At 39.4% G+C, this 17758-nt stretch overlaps 1 protein-coding gene and 2 long non-coding RNA genes across 3 annotated transcripts; 1 reads left to right on the top strand and 2 right to left on the bottom strand.

Annotated features, from left to right (window-relative positions):
* Positions 1-1428: 1428 nt before the first annotated feature.
* Positions 1429-3769, bottom strand: LOC147756677 (uncharacterized). Its single transcript, XR_015324768.1, has 2 exons — positions 3632-3769; positions 1429-3397 (listed from the first exon to the last, which is right to left on the bottom strand). It is a non-coding gene; the product is annotated as an uncharacterized LOC147756677 (long non-coding RNA).
* Positions 3770-4208: 439 nt separating this feature from the next.
* On the top strand, positions 4209-7203 carry LOC147756676 (uncharacterized). Its single transcript, XR_015324769.1, has 2 exons — positions 4209-4346; positions 4948-7203. It is a non-coding gene; the product is annotated as an uncharacterized LOC147756676 (long non-coding RNA).
* A 1000-nt stretch (positions 7204-8203) lies between these two features.
* LOC111247003 (cuticle protein 10.9-like) lies at positions 8204-9909 on the bottom strand. Its single transcript, XM_022797513.2, has 2 exons — positions 9752-9909; positions 8204-8841 (listed from the first exon to the last, which is right to left on the bottom strand). The coding sequence occupies exons 1-2, from the start codon at positions 9758-9760 to the stop codon at positions 8383-8385; spliced, it is 468 nt and encodes a 155-aa protein (XP_022653248.1). The 5' UTR covers positions 9761-9909; the 3' UTR covers positions 8204-8382.
* Positions 9910-17758: the final 7849 nt, after the last annotated feature.

Raw genomic sequence — 17758 nt, 5'->3', positions numbered from 1 at the left:
TATACTCGATATTTACAAAGAACGCTCGCGTGAGACAGTAGAACGATCTAAATCATTAAAAACAAAATGATCGCTTCGTACGGACCATCTATGTCTGTACGAATTCCGCTATTTATTACGTTACTCTTTTGCCAATGAAAATGGCGCATTACGTGTAAAGATCAATGGTGGCTTTGGTACGTTTAGCGTCGATTTGGGATCACCTCTATCAGAGACGCGTCTTCGAAATGGCTGCACTTCGTAGCAGTGTCCATATTACGAAGATGTTGTCTGCGCCGATATCTACGAATATGTAAATTTAACATGGACACATTTGAGGCTCGTTTTATTCGACAGCTGCTTATTGCCATGCAAGCGAACGAGTCCATGGTAGGAATGAGTATGTCAATGGAAAATGTAGTGTATATAAGGTAGGGCCCGTTCACAGCCGTAAAACACAAAAGGGTTATAACGTACGAGGATATATATATATATATGTATATGTAACTGCACAATTCTGTTCGCAGTCTCATCGATCTGATGTTTTTCAATCATTTCTTGATATTTGTATAGGCACAGTCTGAAAATTGTTACGTCGGCGAAACGGATACTTACGTTTCAGCAGGCAAGGTAAACGCTTGAATCGTGCCAAGCAACATGTCAACAATATATATATATATCGAACATGCGTCATCGTTGTATCGTAACTTGCAAAGTAATTGCAATTTAAAACGGTAAAAAGGAACAACGAACGGCCTTTTTGTTTGCCTCTGTAACCTGGTGTAATACCTTGTGGGTAACAAATGTTGATTCTTTTTTTTTTTACAATTAAGACGCCAAATTATGGTGTCACGTAAACTTTCGAGGGTTAGTAAGACAGAATATTTTAAAAATTTACGCAGCGGACGGATTTACAGCTACGGACAGAATATGGACCGTAAGCTAATATCGATAAACGAGAGGAAATATACTGAGAAGGCTTTGTAAAGGTTGATCTACGCTGACTAAACGGTGACATTGATAATCGTTATAATTATTGGTGGTTAGGGTAAGACGTAAACGGATACAAGGCTCTATTGAAATAAGTTAGAGGCATCAAAATACCAAGGAAGCGAACATGGTGCTGACCAATATAGGATGAAAAAGGAAGCTTTCCAAACTAAGCAAAAGATAGGCTCTTTTAATACAAAATCGATACAAAAGAAACAACACTATATATTGTGGCAAGGCCATACCATGTTGAAATACATTAATTTAAAATATATATATATATATATACATATGTAAACGGATCGGGATATACAAGACAGGCATCTATGAGTGAATGTATGATACATTTCGTAGCATCAGAAGTATACGGATTACTGGAAGAACTAGGGATGTGTATTAAATACAATAACGTCTGGCCTGTACGGTCAACTGGAAACGTTTATTAGAAAAGACGTCAAAAAGAAGATGCAAATCCCAACAGTCTATGCTGTCACATTTATTTTTAAAGCAATCAGCCATATGTACATAATGATTTACTTCGTGAATTAGTAATTTGTATTCATTACAATAGAGCGAGTCTATAACGCATGAAACACGGTCGAACACAGTTTCGGGCATCCGAGAAACGTTCAGCCACGTTAACGACACCTCGGAGCAATGAGGAAATAGAAATTGGTTGTTATCAATTGGCACACAAACTGGCACATTTCAAATACTGCCCGGAAAACCAGTCAGGATATGCGTTAACAAGCCTATGTTGTAGGAGTAAGCTGAATTGAATGACAATCGGAAAAGCTACAAAGCCTTGTTAAGGCGGTCATGATTTGTGTATCAGTTTCTGACCGGATACGAAGCGGTGAAGCGCTTTGGCACTTGAGCCTCATTAGGTAGCATTAGAGTTGACCTATTAGCTAAGGAAAGGAGACTTAGGGTTTTTTTTTTTTTCGTTCAGCTAACAATTTTACCTGTTCAGAGTTTCAGATCACAGAGTTAGCTTTCAACCACGAAATAGATCAATCCATCCATTGTACCTATACCTTTGTCTTTCTCATCGTGGGGCCCTTTTCACATTGCTGTGTTAAGCTTCCACTTTTTATACGCCATTAAACAGTCAACAGAAAAACTACTTAATATAATGGTAATTATCAGTGTCATTTGTAGTATCATAATTGTCCGCAACGTATTTACAGATATCGTACCAATAAGATCACGACGCTGCTAGCGTTAGTATTTCCTAGATAGCTTATCGAGGTGGGTATAGATTCTTGTGGTGAAATTTCAAATGCACATGTAACAGGTATTACCGCATACGCTGGGTGACTGACGCGCAATGAGATTCTACGTAAGTAAGAGTATTTTCCAACTTTACCCTCGTGCTTTCAGACTGACGAAAATGATGGAAGTCGAGGCACTTTTCGGCGACCTTTTGCCAGCTGTCTTTCAATGCGTGCATCAAATCATTTACTGAAGGTAGATGTGTAGTAACACAAGCTGGTCACCAAAGGGAAGCTTTAGGTAATTTCTACGTACAGACCGTGTACGTAGATTGTGCAGACGTTAGGTAATCACGTTTTTCGTTCGTCATATTCGATGACAGTAGTTATTTATTCCTTTTCGAAAAATCGTCCGGGGAATAAAAATATGCCTATATACTACTCTGTATATACAATGGAACCTATGTATGAGGTAAAATAAGTTTCGCCTGATTGAAATCGAATGTAGAACAATGAATAGAGATAAAAATGACCGAATTTTATCTCTAACCGTAACAGATTGTTATAAAAGCAATTATGAGACCCATTCATAAATATGAGCGCTGTTAGATACATTCTCCAATGACGCTGACGATGATCGTGTTATTTCTAGCTTCTTTATTAACAGAAGTCGGCTAGCAGCGACGTTAGTGATAAATTAGTAATAATATCTAACACTGCGAACGCGTCCCTACGACTCGAAAGATCACGGTCCAGTTGCTTTCAGGTCGGCAGCTTTTTTTCGGCGTAACTAAAAACGAATGCCAAGCTATATACCATGTATGAATAGAGTAATCTGACCAACGTCTGCTTTAATACCGACTAGAATGATATTTCGCCTTGAATATATCAAAATCCCTTAAGTAAGTCGTAATCGTGTATTTACTAGGGGATAATATCTTGTGTTTAGGATAAGCGAAGCGAACCCCCCATTGGTTGTTTATGCAGAAAAGAGAAATATCATTCCTATTGAAATCACAAAACCAAGTAGTTCAGCTGGATGATGCCACGGAAAACAAATTGCACCAGCTCGTAGAAAAAACACGAAAGTCATCCTATAATCTCTTGAATAATTTACTCCGATCTAATTATAGCTTAACTATAATATGGGAATGTTACAAAATTCACGCTCTGCTAGCGTACCATTGCTAGCCGGACTCCAACAATCGGGTCACCTGAAATTTACATTGGACAAGCTGATGATGTAACTGACAGACGCTCAAAGCAGATTCAAGGCACTAATGGGAACATGAGGCACTTACACAAAATTTCAACAGCTACTAGTTTCAACATGCTATTTAACATGCTATGGTAGTGACATCGTCTATTATGTGCACCACAGGAGTTCATTCATACTGCAGACCAGGATGTCCTAACAATTTATTGTCCAAAAAAATGTCTCGACTCACCTGAAAATTAGGCCTCACAAAGCTTTTAAGCCACGAAAACCCGCAGAGAGTAGCACATTTTGACAGTCAGTCAGCTAGGACAATAATAGGTTGCCCACTTTTATGGCGTGTTGAAATCACATTTAATACAAAGTTTGAACTATTGACGCCTCGATATATGCTAGAACATGTAGTAAAAATTCACTTACTCATAACTGACGGACTCGATAACGGCGGCGCTTGTAACCTGTCTAGTAATTCGTTTTTGGTCCGATTTTAGCATTTCAGCCATTGGTAACACAGAGCTACATTAGCAACTACAACCGATTAACTGAGCAGACAACCTTAAGCTATACTGAAGTGAATTTTTAATTTCAAACGTCGTTCTCCATTTAGCGGCATCTACAATATGTATAATTCAGCTTTTAGTTTGGCCTCATTTTCGAGGCCATTGGTGTAGGGTCTTCGTTTCGGTGTCTATAAAAACAGTTACTATATTATTTATTAAGAACAGATTTATATACTCTAGGGGCCTATAGTCAAGAGTTAACCTCTTCAGATGTTACTGAATTTTATCAACAACTAATCCTGTTGTGGTGAAGTCCTTCCTTAACCGTCTTTGCGTTCGAATACTGTCGATTATATAAGTCTGCTGCAGGCGTCTCATTACATTCTCATGATGATACCACTGTTGTGTTTTCTGATCTCGCTGCAATCAGACTACACTATCGGAAAGGTATAATCACCAATATATTTTATTTAATTTTTTACAATAGGGATTTAGTGCATGATATGTATTAAATAACAGAAGCTACACAGTTTTAAGAGGTCTAGTATCACAAGCAATAATTGGCACTGAAAATACCAAATCGTGATAGCCAATGCCGAACTTCTCGTAGTCCCAACAATTGTTTTTGCCAATCCCTCACTTATGATACCGCAAATCGATCTTCAACTACCTAACGTTGCCGCTATCAGTATTAACTATTCCGCAAAAGCCTTCCTCTGAAGACATAGTACTTTTGTTCCCTATACGATGCTATCATAGGGCGTACCGATTCGTGAACTCGCTCATAATCACACAATAATAACAACTGTAGTAACAATCAACAACGTGGGATTGCAAACAAACATAGGACGACGCAACCCTGAATACGCAATATATGGGTTGTTGATGCTGTTCTTGTTACTAAATACTACTACCACTACCAAGGATACTGTTATTATTATAATCCGTATTTCTGTATCTTCACTCATCAATATAGTACTAACAATGATAATGATAACGAATATCTTTTGTTTGATCTGTCTTCGAACTTGATTCTTGTGACCGTGAGTCCCGTGATCACGTGTAAGTGAATGCGCTCTGGAGCACACGAAGTTTAGGTGCTTCTTGCCGTTCCGGCTGCCACGGGCCGGTCAATGTGTTCTCAGCAATACATAACAGAGAAAAGGCGGGATTCATTCGAGTCTGGGCCACTAAATCGGGTTGCCGCCGCCGCCGCCGCCGCCGCCGCCGCCGCCGCTGCTGCCGCCGCTGTTGCCGCCATATATCGGTCTCTCAGAACCGATGTGCCATGCGACCCGTTTAAGTGTAGAATTTCCCGGTCTTGAAACAAAGCAATACTAATCACCGCCAATAAACATCCCATGCACGACAACGGTCATTACAGAACTATTTTCTAATCACTGGCTATGGAACCACTAAAGATGCAACTAACAGGATCAATATGAATGCAAAAACGTTAATACGAGCAAGAACAACGCAAGAATATACGTTGATTTCAGATATAGATAGATAGATGAAAAAAAAATTTAACTTTCGAACATACGTCAAATTGCGAAAAGTAAGTAACAAATTAAGGGTAAAAATTTGTAAAGATACTTCGCTAAAGAATCAAATAATAATGTAGGAAGCGAGTCTGACGTACCTTAATTCGATGCTTACACACAGCTTTTAAACCAGTTTTAAATACATTCATATATCAAGCAACTTCATGCATGTTTTCCTTTGAAGCTTTGCGAAGTTTTCGATATTGGCTTCCGGGTAGCTGCGCTTGTCTCAATCCAAATATAAGTATATGAAAAGAATCGACACCTGTTTATCTATATATATATATATATATATATATATATATATATATATATATATATATACATGCAGATATATAAATGTAAGCGCCATATGTGACTTTCATTGTCCGAGACAAATGATACAGAGTGACCATAAGCCAACGAAACACATGCCTAGATTAGGTGAGCGTACGTATGTACCAGTAAATGAATATATTGACCGAATAATAGAATGGTTTGCATCAAAGAGCGACACGGATTGTACATCTCTTTCCATAAATATAACCCATTTTAATAACGATGTCTAATGTTGTACAATGTTATACTGTGCGTGTGCCATGTTACTATCTGGATCGGGGACCTTGGCTTTCGACCCAACAAAATCGATCTCGTTTTCCGCTCTCCATCGAAACTACCGCCATGATGGTTGATTTTTTCAATTAATAACTAGTAATAATCAAGAGTACAATTAATAGCGGTTTACCAGCTAATTTTGACCTTTTTTTTTTTTGCTATCTAAGTAGAATTGTATGCAGCTCTGTTGTACAATCTGCGATTTTAAGCCCTCGATTCCAAGGTAACATGTTTCTATGACAAGTACATAACCACCCGTGTGGCTGTTTCAGCATTATTTGTTTTATGACGTTTTCTTTTATAAACGAACGGCAATTGCTGGCCACTCGATAAGGAACTGCGACGACACAATCACTTTCAAATCGCAAATAATGCCCCTGTTGACTAGCCACTGAATGATCAACAGACGGCGAAAAACTATCCGAGAGTACGTTTAGATAGTAGCGAGATTATATATATATATATATATATATATATATATACACAACTAAAGAATTAAGAGCTTATATGTAGACGGATACATATATACACATGTAAAAGTCAAATATATAGGGTACAATATAAAAATCGATTAATTCATTGAAAGCGCTGAAGGAGGCATGCTCTTCTTTGCAAGGATGCGAACAAAATTAAAACGTATGAGAAATTCGAAAAAATATATCGCGAGCGGAATTCCGTTATCATTATTACTGTTCTGGTGCGGTGTGAATCTGGGCAAAGCTGGGGGAGGAAAGAGAGAGGGAGGGAGGGAGGGAGGGGGCGCGCAAAGGTAAACGATGTGACTCATCAGTCATCGACACCAAAAACGACCAAAGTCTACTATGTGTTTTAGATCGGCTACATAATGAACGCATATATTTACGGCAATATGCCGTAGGAAACTTCGGTGCAAACCCGTTTTCTCTCTTCCTTTTGTTTCAATTGTATAGTCCTATTTTCATCTGCGATGTACATTTTTATAGACATAATGTTAGCTGATGACAATACACCGCGCATTAACTGAATGATGAACAATCATGAAGACAACGGCGAAGACAAGTATGGTGATAGTAATGAGCTGATAATGGCAAACTCACAATATATAGATAAAAATACATCTATATATCAATAATACCAATACATTAATAAACGTTGAATTGTACGGGGAAGAGATTGATTGTATAAAATGTTGACTGTGTTTTTACTTAACAAGCTGTTGCTTTAAGACTGGTTAGTGACAACTGTAAATGGATTATTTTTGCTACTGTTATTAAGTAGTAGTAAGTATAATTTAGCCGCACGGTGTTAGTCGTTCCATCAGCGTGCTACCGTATTCTAACTATATCTCATGTACTTGACTACGTTAGCCTATTGACAAATATATTTTGTCTTAAATTTAGGAAAATTTCGGGTCAAAAATTGCATGGGTCCAGCAAACATTTGGCGGTTCTGTTTAAAACATTACAGAATAAATATTATAAGTAGTTGTTGGTGTTCAAGATATGGTAGATTTCCAGATCGTTCTTGATAGGGTCGAGTCATAGGGTGTGATTTCCTAAAGACATGCTGTTTTCCCTCTGTAACGCGATAACAAAAACCCAGGTGGAGCTTGTGTCTGTGCTCCGGCACGAATACAGCGCCATTATAATTATTCCAGTAGCTACACCTTAGGCCATGACAATTAACCACTGTATACTAATAAACATTCTATTCTGCTATAGAAAAAATGCTATTGCTGATAAAAAAATTTTCATCACATGCTTATGTAAAAATATTAACCCACAAACTTATGTCTATAAGAGAAATAGGCGGTAACTTTATTCAGAGCATCCTTCGATAACCCTCAGTATTTAATCGACGTACTGATATATATATATATATATATATATATATATACATATACATAGATAGAGAGAGCGAATGATTGGCAATTAATATGCTTTCGTACTTTGTATACACACCATTGACATGGAAGGCAAGACCGACTTAGAACAGCGTCTAAAATGCAGTAACTGTTCTATCTATTTTCTCGCTTGCGTCTATGGAAACATGCTGTCTTTAGTCGGATTAGAACGGTATGATCAGACCCTGGTAGTAATGATAGTTAGTTTTATCAAATTTAAACAGGCCAAGTACTTAGTTCCTAAGTATAGAATACAGTGAAAAAGATAATGACTTAGCTTAGTCTTTCAATATCTTTTAGGACAAAAGGCATACGTGCTCTATTGAGCATTTATTAAGCCGACATGATATTCAGTTCTTAAGGGGTCATGTCGATATGTTTAAAGAAACGTAGACCTCAGGAGCTACAATATACAGAATAACTAAAAATTGGTAACTTCTCTCTTTAGGGAATCGATTTCACACTAGATATGATGAGGGCGCCCGTAGGTTGGAGCGTGCGCATAAGCGGCAATCGGAGCGGCTGCTGCTACCGCAACTTTTTTAAGCGGTGAAGGGGCATTGAAGAGTGCTGCAGCCGGTGCCGAGGGCGCTGTCCCAGGCTCGTTCGTATTGACGGTGGCGCGAAAACCTGCCGCATCGGCGACGTAATCAACACGACGCGAGATGCCATGAGCGTCGGTGAAGGAATATGAACCCTTTTTGTTGTTGTGCCCATCAGACTCTTCATGCCGGGCACTTTTTGTTCCGTACTCGTCTACCGTTTCGTAGCCAAATGAGTACGGCTGTGGAGGATAGATAGGCTCGGCGATTTTGGCTACGATAGGTGAGGCTGCAGCGTACGCTAGTGGTGCGACCCCGGGTCCATAAGCGGGATGTGGCAGAGCCCAAGCGGCAAGAGCCACTGAAGCTAGTACGGCAAGCTGACACAGAGGCAGAAAAAAAAATGGAATAATAACAATCCATCATGACAAAAGTAGAAAACCATATTATCGTTTTTATTCATTCAATAGCTACAATGCAAAATGAAGAAAATTATCTATTCGATTGATTTAAATGAGAATAGAAAAAAGAAAAGTTTATGCCATAAACAATTATTTTGATCGGCTCCCTGCTAAGATTCGGCCGCTTACGTTTCAAAGAAGCTGCGGAATATCTTAAATGTGAGCCAATGGAATTATAAAAGCCACTAATTAATTTAAGCTAAACTCAACGCATAGTATACATAGTCTAAGTGGGCGCATAGTACAATTAGGCCATAGCGCCCCACAGAAGCGCTTATTGCTGGGTTGTAGGAGCGTGTGTGTGTACTATATCGAGAAGGGACCAGAACAGCTAAACATAGCTATACTAACATTGCACCATATAATAGGCCACGATTTTACTAAACAAGTCATCGATAAACTGCTTGAAGAGAACACAGGAACAGCCAAGTTTAACAACGTTCGATATTAACTGTTAGAGCAAACTATAGTCGGCTGCGCTCAGCGAGTACAGATTCTCATATACAGAGATGTTAATCGATACTCCACGGGTCGGAGACAACGGGTCTCGTTGCCTCAGCTGGTTTCACTGATAACCTCATTTCACATTGCTACTTTAGATTTCTGGCTACTCACGTCCTGCCAGGTTCGAAAGTTGTACACTGTTCGTACATGGCACCCACACATACACACGTTTGGCCCTACAACATCCTTGAAAAGGATGCTAGGAGACTCCGGATGCGGTCTCCACCGTGGCACAGGCATCATGCCCATTGGGACGCTAGCTATCGGACTTTAAAAAAAAAAGGTTAGAAAAGGTCACCTCTTTTGTATACCCTATTTTGGCTACCTTGTACATATCGTCTCGCTCGTTTGGTTTTCTCTCGTTTGTTCTCCGTGGATAGTCTCTGAAGAGACTTTCTGTCGCGACCGATCAGGCGTACTTTCCTCTGCTACTATTTAAGCTCTTGTGATGTCCAAGACGCGCTGTTTCATGTATATATGCCTGTGGGGGCTATATGCGTTGGACTATCTGTTTATCTGTCTGTGAATGGTGCAGCGAGTGTACTGCAAAGCAGTACTGGCGCCAGCAACAGCGGCAGCGCTTTTGCTAACAACTAAGCCGCTTTCCCCACGACCCTGGCGAGTCGCATCGGCTACTACCAAGCTAGCCCGCCCACCCCTACACAGACAAGCACAATAAGCAAACAGTAATCATAATAAACAAGAACATTGTCGTTATAATCATCATCGTTCTTTGTACTTTGAGAATGATGAACCGTTATCATTCGAACCCAAGAGAAGCACACTTCTTATCTCAAAGGTCTGCTATTTCTTCATGTTGTTATTTGAAAAAACTGAACACGGGTACTCACGGATTTCATATCAGGCTGGCTCAGCCCATCCTCTTCGCCAATAGAGTTGTGCTGTTTTTGCTGGTATTGGTAAAGATCCCCACGGAAGTCAAGAAATCCGATAGATGTTAGGTCTGTGCTAGTATTTAAGTTTGCAATAATATACACAGAGGCCCGGAGCCGATTAGTTATTGGTTCGAAGTTGAATACTGCCAAGTACTTGAGATGTTGATAGTGATACGGCCGGTAGACGTAATCAAGATGAGAAGTAGACAGTTAAGGGAACAAAATAGAGATGTCTTCATTTCCATAAATGCACGGAAAGTGTTCTTAAAAATCTATAGTTTTGAACAATCTAGTGAACGTCGAACATTACGATTTTTTTCGCCTAAACCTATGTGCCCCGTTAACTTATCTAATAGGGATCAGCTGATTAATAAATTAGTCATAATGGCCAATCTAACCGTTTGCTTAAGTTAAGGATTCGCATGTGGCCGCTCGGCAATTCTCCGTTGCGTTTTCGGTACATTGCTAGTTACGTTGCTATAGGAACTTCAATAAAAAAGGAGACGTTTGTAAGATGTCAAAAACCTTCTCTGCAAAGCTAATTTTACCTTCAGTTATAGCAAAATTGAGCTGATATTTGCCCATAATATCGAATAAGGGGTAACTTGTAGGTAATCTTAGAAAAAAAAGGTCCTTCATTTTTACAGGTAGCATCAACCATCAAACTGATTGTAGCTTACTGTATATACCTTTAATATATATCGAAAATAGGAAAATCGACATTAAGAAAAAAAATAGCAGCGAACTTAATTTTAAAACTCTGAGTGATGCCTCCTCCTCCTCCTCCTCCCCCTTCCCCTTGGTAACTTTCCATATTCTGTTCCGGCAGTAGTTACAACCGGGCATTGAGAACAAAGCGTCTTGAAGACAATTTACAACAATCGATTCTATTTACTGGTCATCTTATGCCGCTAAAAAAAAAGACACTGGTATATACAGGCGTTAAGACCTAAATGAGCACTTTCTGCGAAATTTGAAAGAAAATGTTGATGTCACAGTATTTTTGCCACGATTATTGAGACAGAAAAAAAACTTTAGTTCGAAGGTTACTTGAGATACGGTAAAGTTCAAGCGCGGATTCAATTGGAGAGCCAAATACAGCGGCCAAAAAAAGTAACTTCTAACTGAAAAAAATCATGTAAACTAAATTTAGCACGGTTCTTAGTGTACGGAACGGAATTGCTTGTGTGAACAACGGCCAACACTGGACATTGCGTAGAAACTTTTGCTCACGTCCAAGGTCTAACGATTTGACGTGTGAGTTTTTTTTTTGGATTTGACGATAACGTGTGAATCAGGGTGTCTTCGACACACCCCAATTTTCTGTTTTCTCTAACGACACCGGCCTTGCCGTTTCAATTCATCCCGCATAGTCTCCTATAATAAAAATGCCCGCAATAAAGAAAATCTCCGTCGTTTTAGGGGTTAGGTGCTTTAGCACTTTGCGTTGTAATATGTAGATGCTGGGACATTTCCTGAGACGATACGACAAATTTACCATAGCATCCATGAGTCCCTGATGAGGGCCCAGTACAGACATGATTGCGTTCTGCTAAAAACGTAATACCTTTGGGTAGAAGGGTTACGGTTTAGAAAGGCGTTCTACTATCTGTTTAAAGGCAACTTTGTTTGAGATTTGTTCTTGTTTTGAAGGCACTCGTGTTAAAAACATATTGCAACACTATTTGGCGGGTGCCATTTGTATTTACTAATATTATGACTGAATACCGTCACGCGCGTTGCTGAACAATTCAAACCCGAACAGTATATTCTCAAAATTATGTAACTACCGTTTGCCTAGGCTTCGAATTAGCTTCACCGCGCCGTTCATCTGTAGTGGATAAATGCTATAATTACATATTTTGAGAGAAGCAACGTCATCAGAAATGGGCAGCGCTTGACAGCCAACATGCCCGTACATTCGGTCAATAGATGTATAGGCTAGAAGAGCGAATAGACCTGCACGTTTAGCAACTTCTACAGTTGAAATTTCAAGTTGCTGCTCCCTGTCAGTGTCTAAAATTCGGTGGTATGAACGCAGCAAACCATACATCTTCAATCGTTTCCAACATTTGCTTTGGTCGAATGTTTGCCCAGGTTCTCGCTCGTCCTGTTCAGCTGTGGAATAAAGCGATTATCATCAAAGTCGAAATCGCTCGAAAGCACTGCACGATATCTTCTCTCATTCAACCAGTGCAGACGTCAAACGTAACGCCTGGCTAGTACAAAATTGATGGAAACTCTCGACGCTGATCGTAGTTGTCACAACATCGAACTATCGGCAAACATGGCGTCAGAATCAACCTTCTATTAGACATACGAAGATAACAGAGTACGTTAATTTGGAAAATGCATCGTTTGTTAAAATCTTCCCTTGACCAACAAACAGAGATCAATCCACGAAACGTCGTCAGATTCATTTTATAGTGATCACGTTCGTTACTCCCTTCCTATCCTAACCTAATAAAGTATTTCTGTTGAAATAGTCAGTTTAACGCTTACATTATTCTCGCATGCAATCGTCCAGTTGTGTAATGCACACAAATAGGAAAATGGCACAAAGTTCATAACATATGAAATCGATGGCACGCCATACAGGCCGATCTTGAGTGAACAATCTGCCGCCTAAATAGGTAGTAATTTCTTGATTTGCTTTGAATAAAATGGACATGTTCCCACTGGTGGCCAACTCATATTCATTTCTAGCTTTTCCGCTATAGATAGTTGGTTTCCAATGGTTACTTGCTGTTTCTATCTACAAACATATAGCAGTAATTGAACCTACTGTGTTTTGTAGAGTATGAAGCGTTCGAACGGTCTAGATGCTGGTGTGCGCAGCGAAAGTTCATGGAGTATTTTCGTACGTGTCGCTAATGTATAGATTTATTGGGACAGAATTTCCCATTGGACGTAGATGCTCACAAATTACCTGTTACGTAAAAATGAGTAAATGTTATAAGGGCCACTACGGCTATGTCAGTGCGTTAAGGGGTGCTCATTTCTGTGAAAAGAAGTACTAGTTATCAATTTTTTTGCAAGCAGATTATTTATCACATGTAAATGCTCGATAGCGTGCGTGTGTGCGTGCGTGCGTGCGTGCGTGCGTGCGTGCGTGCGTGCCTGCTTGCTAGCGTTAATCATCGCCGTAACCCTCGTGTACGGACAGAATTATATGTTCACTGCCAAGTACGGGGACGAACAAAGGAATCGCGTACGGCGTATTCAACGTTCGAAGGTTATTGTACTTTACATCGACTTCCGTACGTCCAAATCCAACCATTTTGTGTACGTACAGCTCCGGTGCGTATGCTCACATCAGCCCTGAATACAAATTAGAATCACTGCAGAAAGTATACACACGATACGATAACTCTATTTTATGTTGCAATGATTGCATGCCTAGTTTGCCTATCACCTGCGAGCTGTTAGCGACTGAGTAGTTGAGTAGAAGCGAAAAAAGAAGCCGATTTTTTGTTCTGCTATTAAATGATCAAGTTATGATATTCCTGAAGAACGATACTAAATGAAAGTTTTCATTCAAAATAGGATGCTTACTTAGGAAGGTTATCTCACAGGATCTTCAACGGCATAGCATATTAACGAAGACTTTAAGAGATAATCGGTTTGTATAGGTACATTGATTCGTTGCTAATAGATCACTGTCACAAAAAGTGCATATAATTGATGCTCTAAAATATGTTCTTATTGTATATATATATATATATATATACCAGCTATGTTCATTGCGGATATTGGGCGAAAATTAAGTCTGAGCAGCTAATGTCATCCAGTAACTTCGGTATCAGTTGCAATTAAGGTTTTCTCAATCAGACGAAGTTTCGAATGAGCGACTTCAAACGGGCCGACTAATTCACAGCATTCAATAATAATCAAAAGCGTCTTAAATTTTATTTTTCCCCTTGCTGCGTAACGCCAATAAAAATAATATACCTATCAGCGACTTGGTGAGTCTGCTTCTAACTATTAATCGTTCCCCTAAACACATGCCACTAGCTTGGTCACAACTTATCAGAACTTACATCCATCGATGGGTTCAACTTGTTCATAGGTAATTTTTTTCGCAAGGATGTAGATAATGTGGAAACAACAGACGAATCTAATTACATGTTTTTGCCTATCAAGGTTGAATAGTGGTAGCTTTTCTAAAGTCCATTGTCCATGCTTATGAAACGAACTACTCATTTTTCAAATGTTTTTGTGGCCCCCAAATAGTTGAATTTTAGCTGTTTGTTAGATTCATGTCATATTTGAATTTTGAGTGAACAGTCATCGCTTGTAGCGATACTGCTACAAAGGTTTTAACCGATAGGAAATGTTGACTTTGCCAGGCCTAAGCTCATCTATTATACAGAACGTTTGCTCGGCGGCCACTGACAGCCGCAGACTTCATAAACGATTTCGCACACTACATAAGAAGCAAACTTTTGAAGTTCAACAAACACTTCATGCGTATGCATTATCTTATTGACAGCCCTAGGGCATGTGTGCCCCAAGTATCCGTACCATATCATTACTGAACTGTTTTACAGTTGTTCGCATTGTATATTCTGAACATTTCCGTATTGTAGATAAATCGATCACGCTACCGCTCAACATACAATATATTTAAATTCTTCGTACTTCTGCCCCAAGGGAATCAAAAAAGGTTGGAAGACAAGAAGATTGTCGAAGGTGAACTAGATGACGCTAACTGATAGAAGGATTTCATGTCTAAACTGAAAGGGCTAAACCATCATCGTTAAAGTTGTTGCCAAATAGGCTATGTCCTGAGATAATTAGATTTGCATGTGGTCTTCGTGTCTGTTCGAGTCAGACGATTCAGCCTTCAGGGGCAGAGGTGCTTTGCGATTCATCACTCTTATGAAAAGAGCTGAACGTTGGATAAACTTGGAATGAACAAAATCACTTCAGCTAACAATGAGCTCTGATTTCTTTTGCTTTATTTTTAGTAGATAAGCAAGTTAATACATGGCTAACTGGTTAAATTGAACACTAAAAATGAGTTTTTTTTTAATCGTTTGGCATTCTGTTCTGTAGTCTAATGTCCTTGTGATGGTAACGCGTTATCAGATAGGAGGCCTCCAGGGGCCCGCCCCTTGAAAGATCCACGGAATTTTTTAACTCTTGATTCCACGAATATTGAAGGTGGTTATGCTCTGCAATGTTGATGCAGGTTTCCGCCCCGGCTTATGGCATATATTCGTCTGCAGACATCAGCGGAAAATTATACACAATTCGAAGCGTGGAGGACGTACAGTTCAAAACATATACACCAAATATATACAATTTTGTAGCCTTCTAAATGCATATGTCTGCGTGAAAGTTCCCTCCTTTAACAAGCAACGTGTTTATCTAATGGACACCTGTCCTTTGCCGTGCGCTTTCAGCTCTTTGAAAACACGTTTCTGAACGCTGCAAGCTCTATGTATACCTAAGGTCATTTAAAGCGATGCATATTTTAGCAATACATTGTAAAACATTGAACTAAGTTGTATATAATAACTAACGAATCCAATAAAAAGAACAGGGGGCGCAGGTCCGGTTTCTGCTGCCTAAGATTATTTTTCTTCAGAAGCGAATGTCGAAAGCCACCGAAAGTGCTAGCAGCGAACGAATAGTCTTACCGTTCTCCTTTAGGGGTGTTTTGCATAGATAGATGGACTATACGAGACGCCCGTCAACGGAGATAGCAGTGGTACCCCGGTGAATACATTAACAATACACCTGATCAGCGTATCACTATTTCCTTCCATTCGTCATTACTTCATCGTCCTCAACTGAAGGCAGAAATTACCGTTTTCACGTTGGCGAGCTGCTGCTGTTGGCAATACAAAAGCGAGCCGAACGATTGCTAGACCTGAGTTGAACTTGAACGTGGATGTCGTTGGAAAAGTGTCACAGAAATAGCTGTGAAAAATTGAGCTTTCTAGGTGCTGGACGGACTTACCTGTATAGTATTAACTATCTGAAAGTCATCACGCCATAAAGAACTTCCATTATGTTCCAGAAAGTGTGTGAAAATGGAATGCTTGGGCAATATAGATATTTTTAGTGAACAGAGAAAGAAAAATCATACACAGCGCAATGTCCAGGTAAGATAATTCTGTCGGGAATATGAAGCAGTAGCTAACATTATTCTAATGGAGTTCATACATCAAACCCAGTTCCAATCATATGGGACTGTATGTAAATTGTCTCAGAAAGAACGATCTATTGGTTTGTTGAAACAGTATGTGCATTGTATTTCAGGTAGCAGTGCGTTTCGCTTCTTTGATGAGCTCCGTCGTTGTACCATGTCCCATTGCGCTATTACTCGTGTAAAATACGGCCACCATTCGAAAGTGACGAAGCTTGTTCAACTGACGATGAAATAAACCAGTTGCAGTTACTTGAAGAAACGATGGAACTTATTGAGGGTTAAAGGGAAATGTCAGGCCTGCAAGATTAGACTTGCCGTTTTCTAAAGAGAGTTGAGGCAACATTTTATTCTTATAGATTGCAAGTGTTTCAGATAACTCTTCCATAGCTATTATACAAACGTCACAGTGGCGTACTACTGGCGGCGAACGTGTGGTAACGTCTAACGAACGTGCACAAAGTGCCTATCTATAATGCCACCTTCTCTCGGCTGAAATATAAGCGAAAACTATACCTGACACTTGTATTCAAGAATTACTCATCCGAGCACGAAGTCGTCATTATAAACCGATGTGTGTATTGCTGTTTGGAACATACAAGTTAACGTTTTAGAATTCAAAGGGGCTGTAAGCATGTATAGTTACGTCGCAAGTCCACAGACTTAAAACACACTAGAGGCAAAGGCATCTCGATTCCTGGATTCAAAGTAGCTTTACAAGCAAGATGAACACACAACATCCGTTTAAGAAGACGGCTTAGAAAAATCTAATTTCATTAGTTGTTTTTATCCTTTGACATTATCTCTGTTGGTAGTATTGCATTTACGTATTCGGACTTTATTGACGTGTAGAATAAAACATTAGCGCTTCCAGTTGTTTACGAAATACGATGGATGCTTCGTTGGCCAAAACAGTCGATACATGCACAAGCCATTCATATATATATATATATATATATATATATATATATATATATATATATAGCCCTGCTGGATGTTTAATGAACGCACTTATGGCAGTCGTGGCCCTATTGATCACCACCCAGCTCTTGCTTTATATAGGAATCATCTTAAGTCTTTCAGCAATGTTCCTTAACCTTTGTCATTTTTTCTTGGTCCCTTTTCTGTTGCGCAGGAACGAGCGAGTACTAGTTATTTTCTGTTTCGAGTATAACAACGTTTTTCTCTTAACGTCTTACCCGTCCCTAACTATTCATTTCAAAATAGACTCGTGACCGCTTGGAAGAAGCACTTGCCGCATACGGATCCGTTTTCTATC

The sequence above is a fragment of the Varroa destructor genome, unplaced genomic scaffold (genome assembly GCF_002443255.2).
Source record: "Varroa destructor unplaced genomic scaffold, Vdes_3.0 BEIS01000003.1, whole genome shotgun sequence".
NCBI lineage: Eukaryota > Metazoa > Arthropoda > Arachnida > Mesostigmata > Varroidae > Varroa > Varroa destructor.
This window is presented reverse-complemented; position numbering and strand designations above follow the sequence as displayed.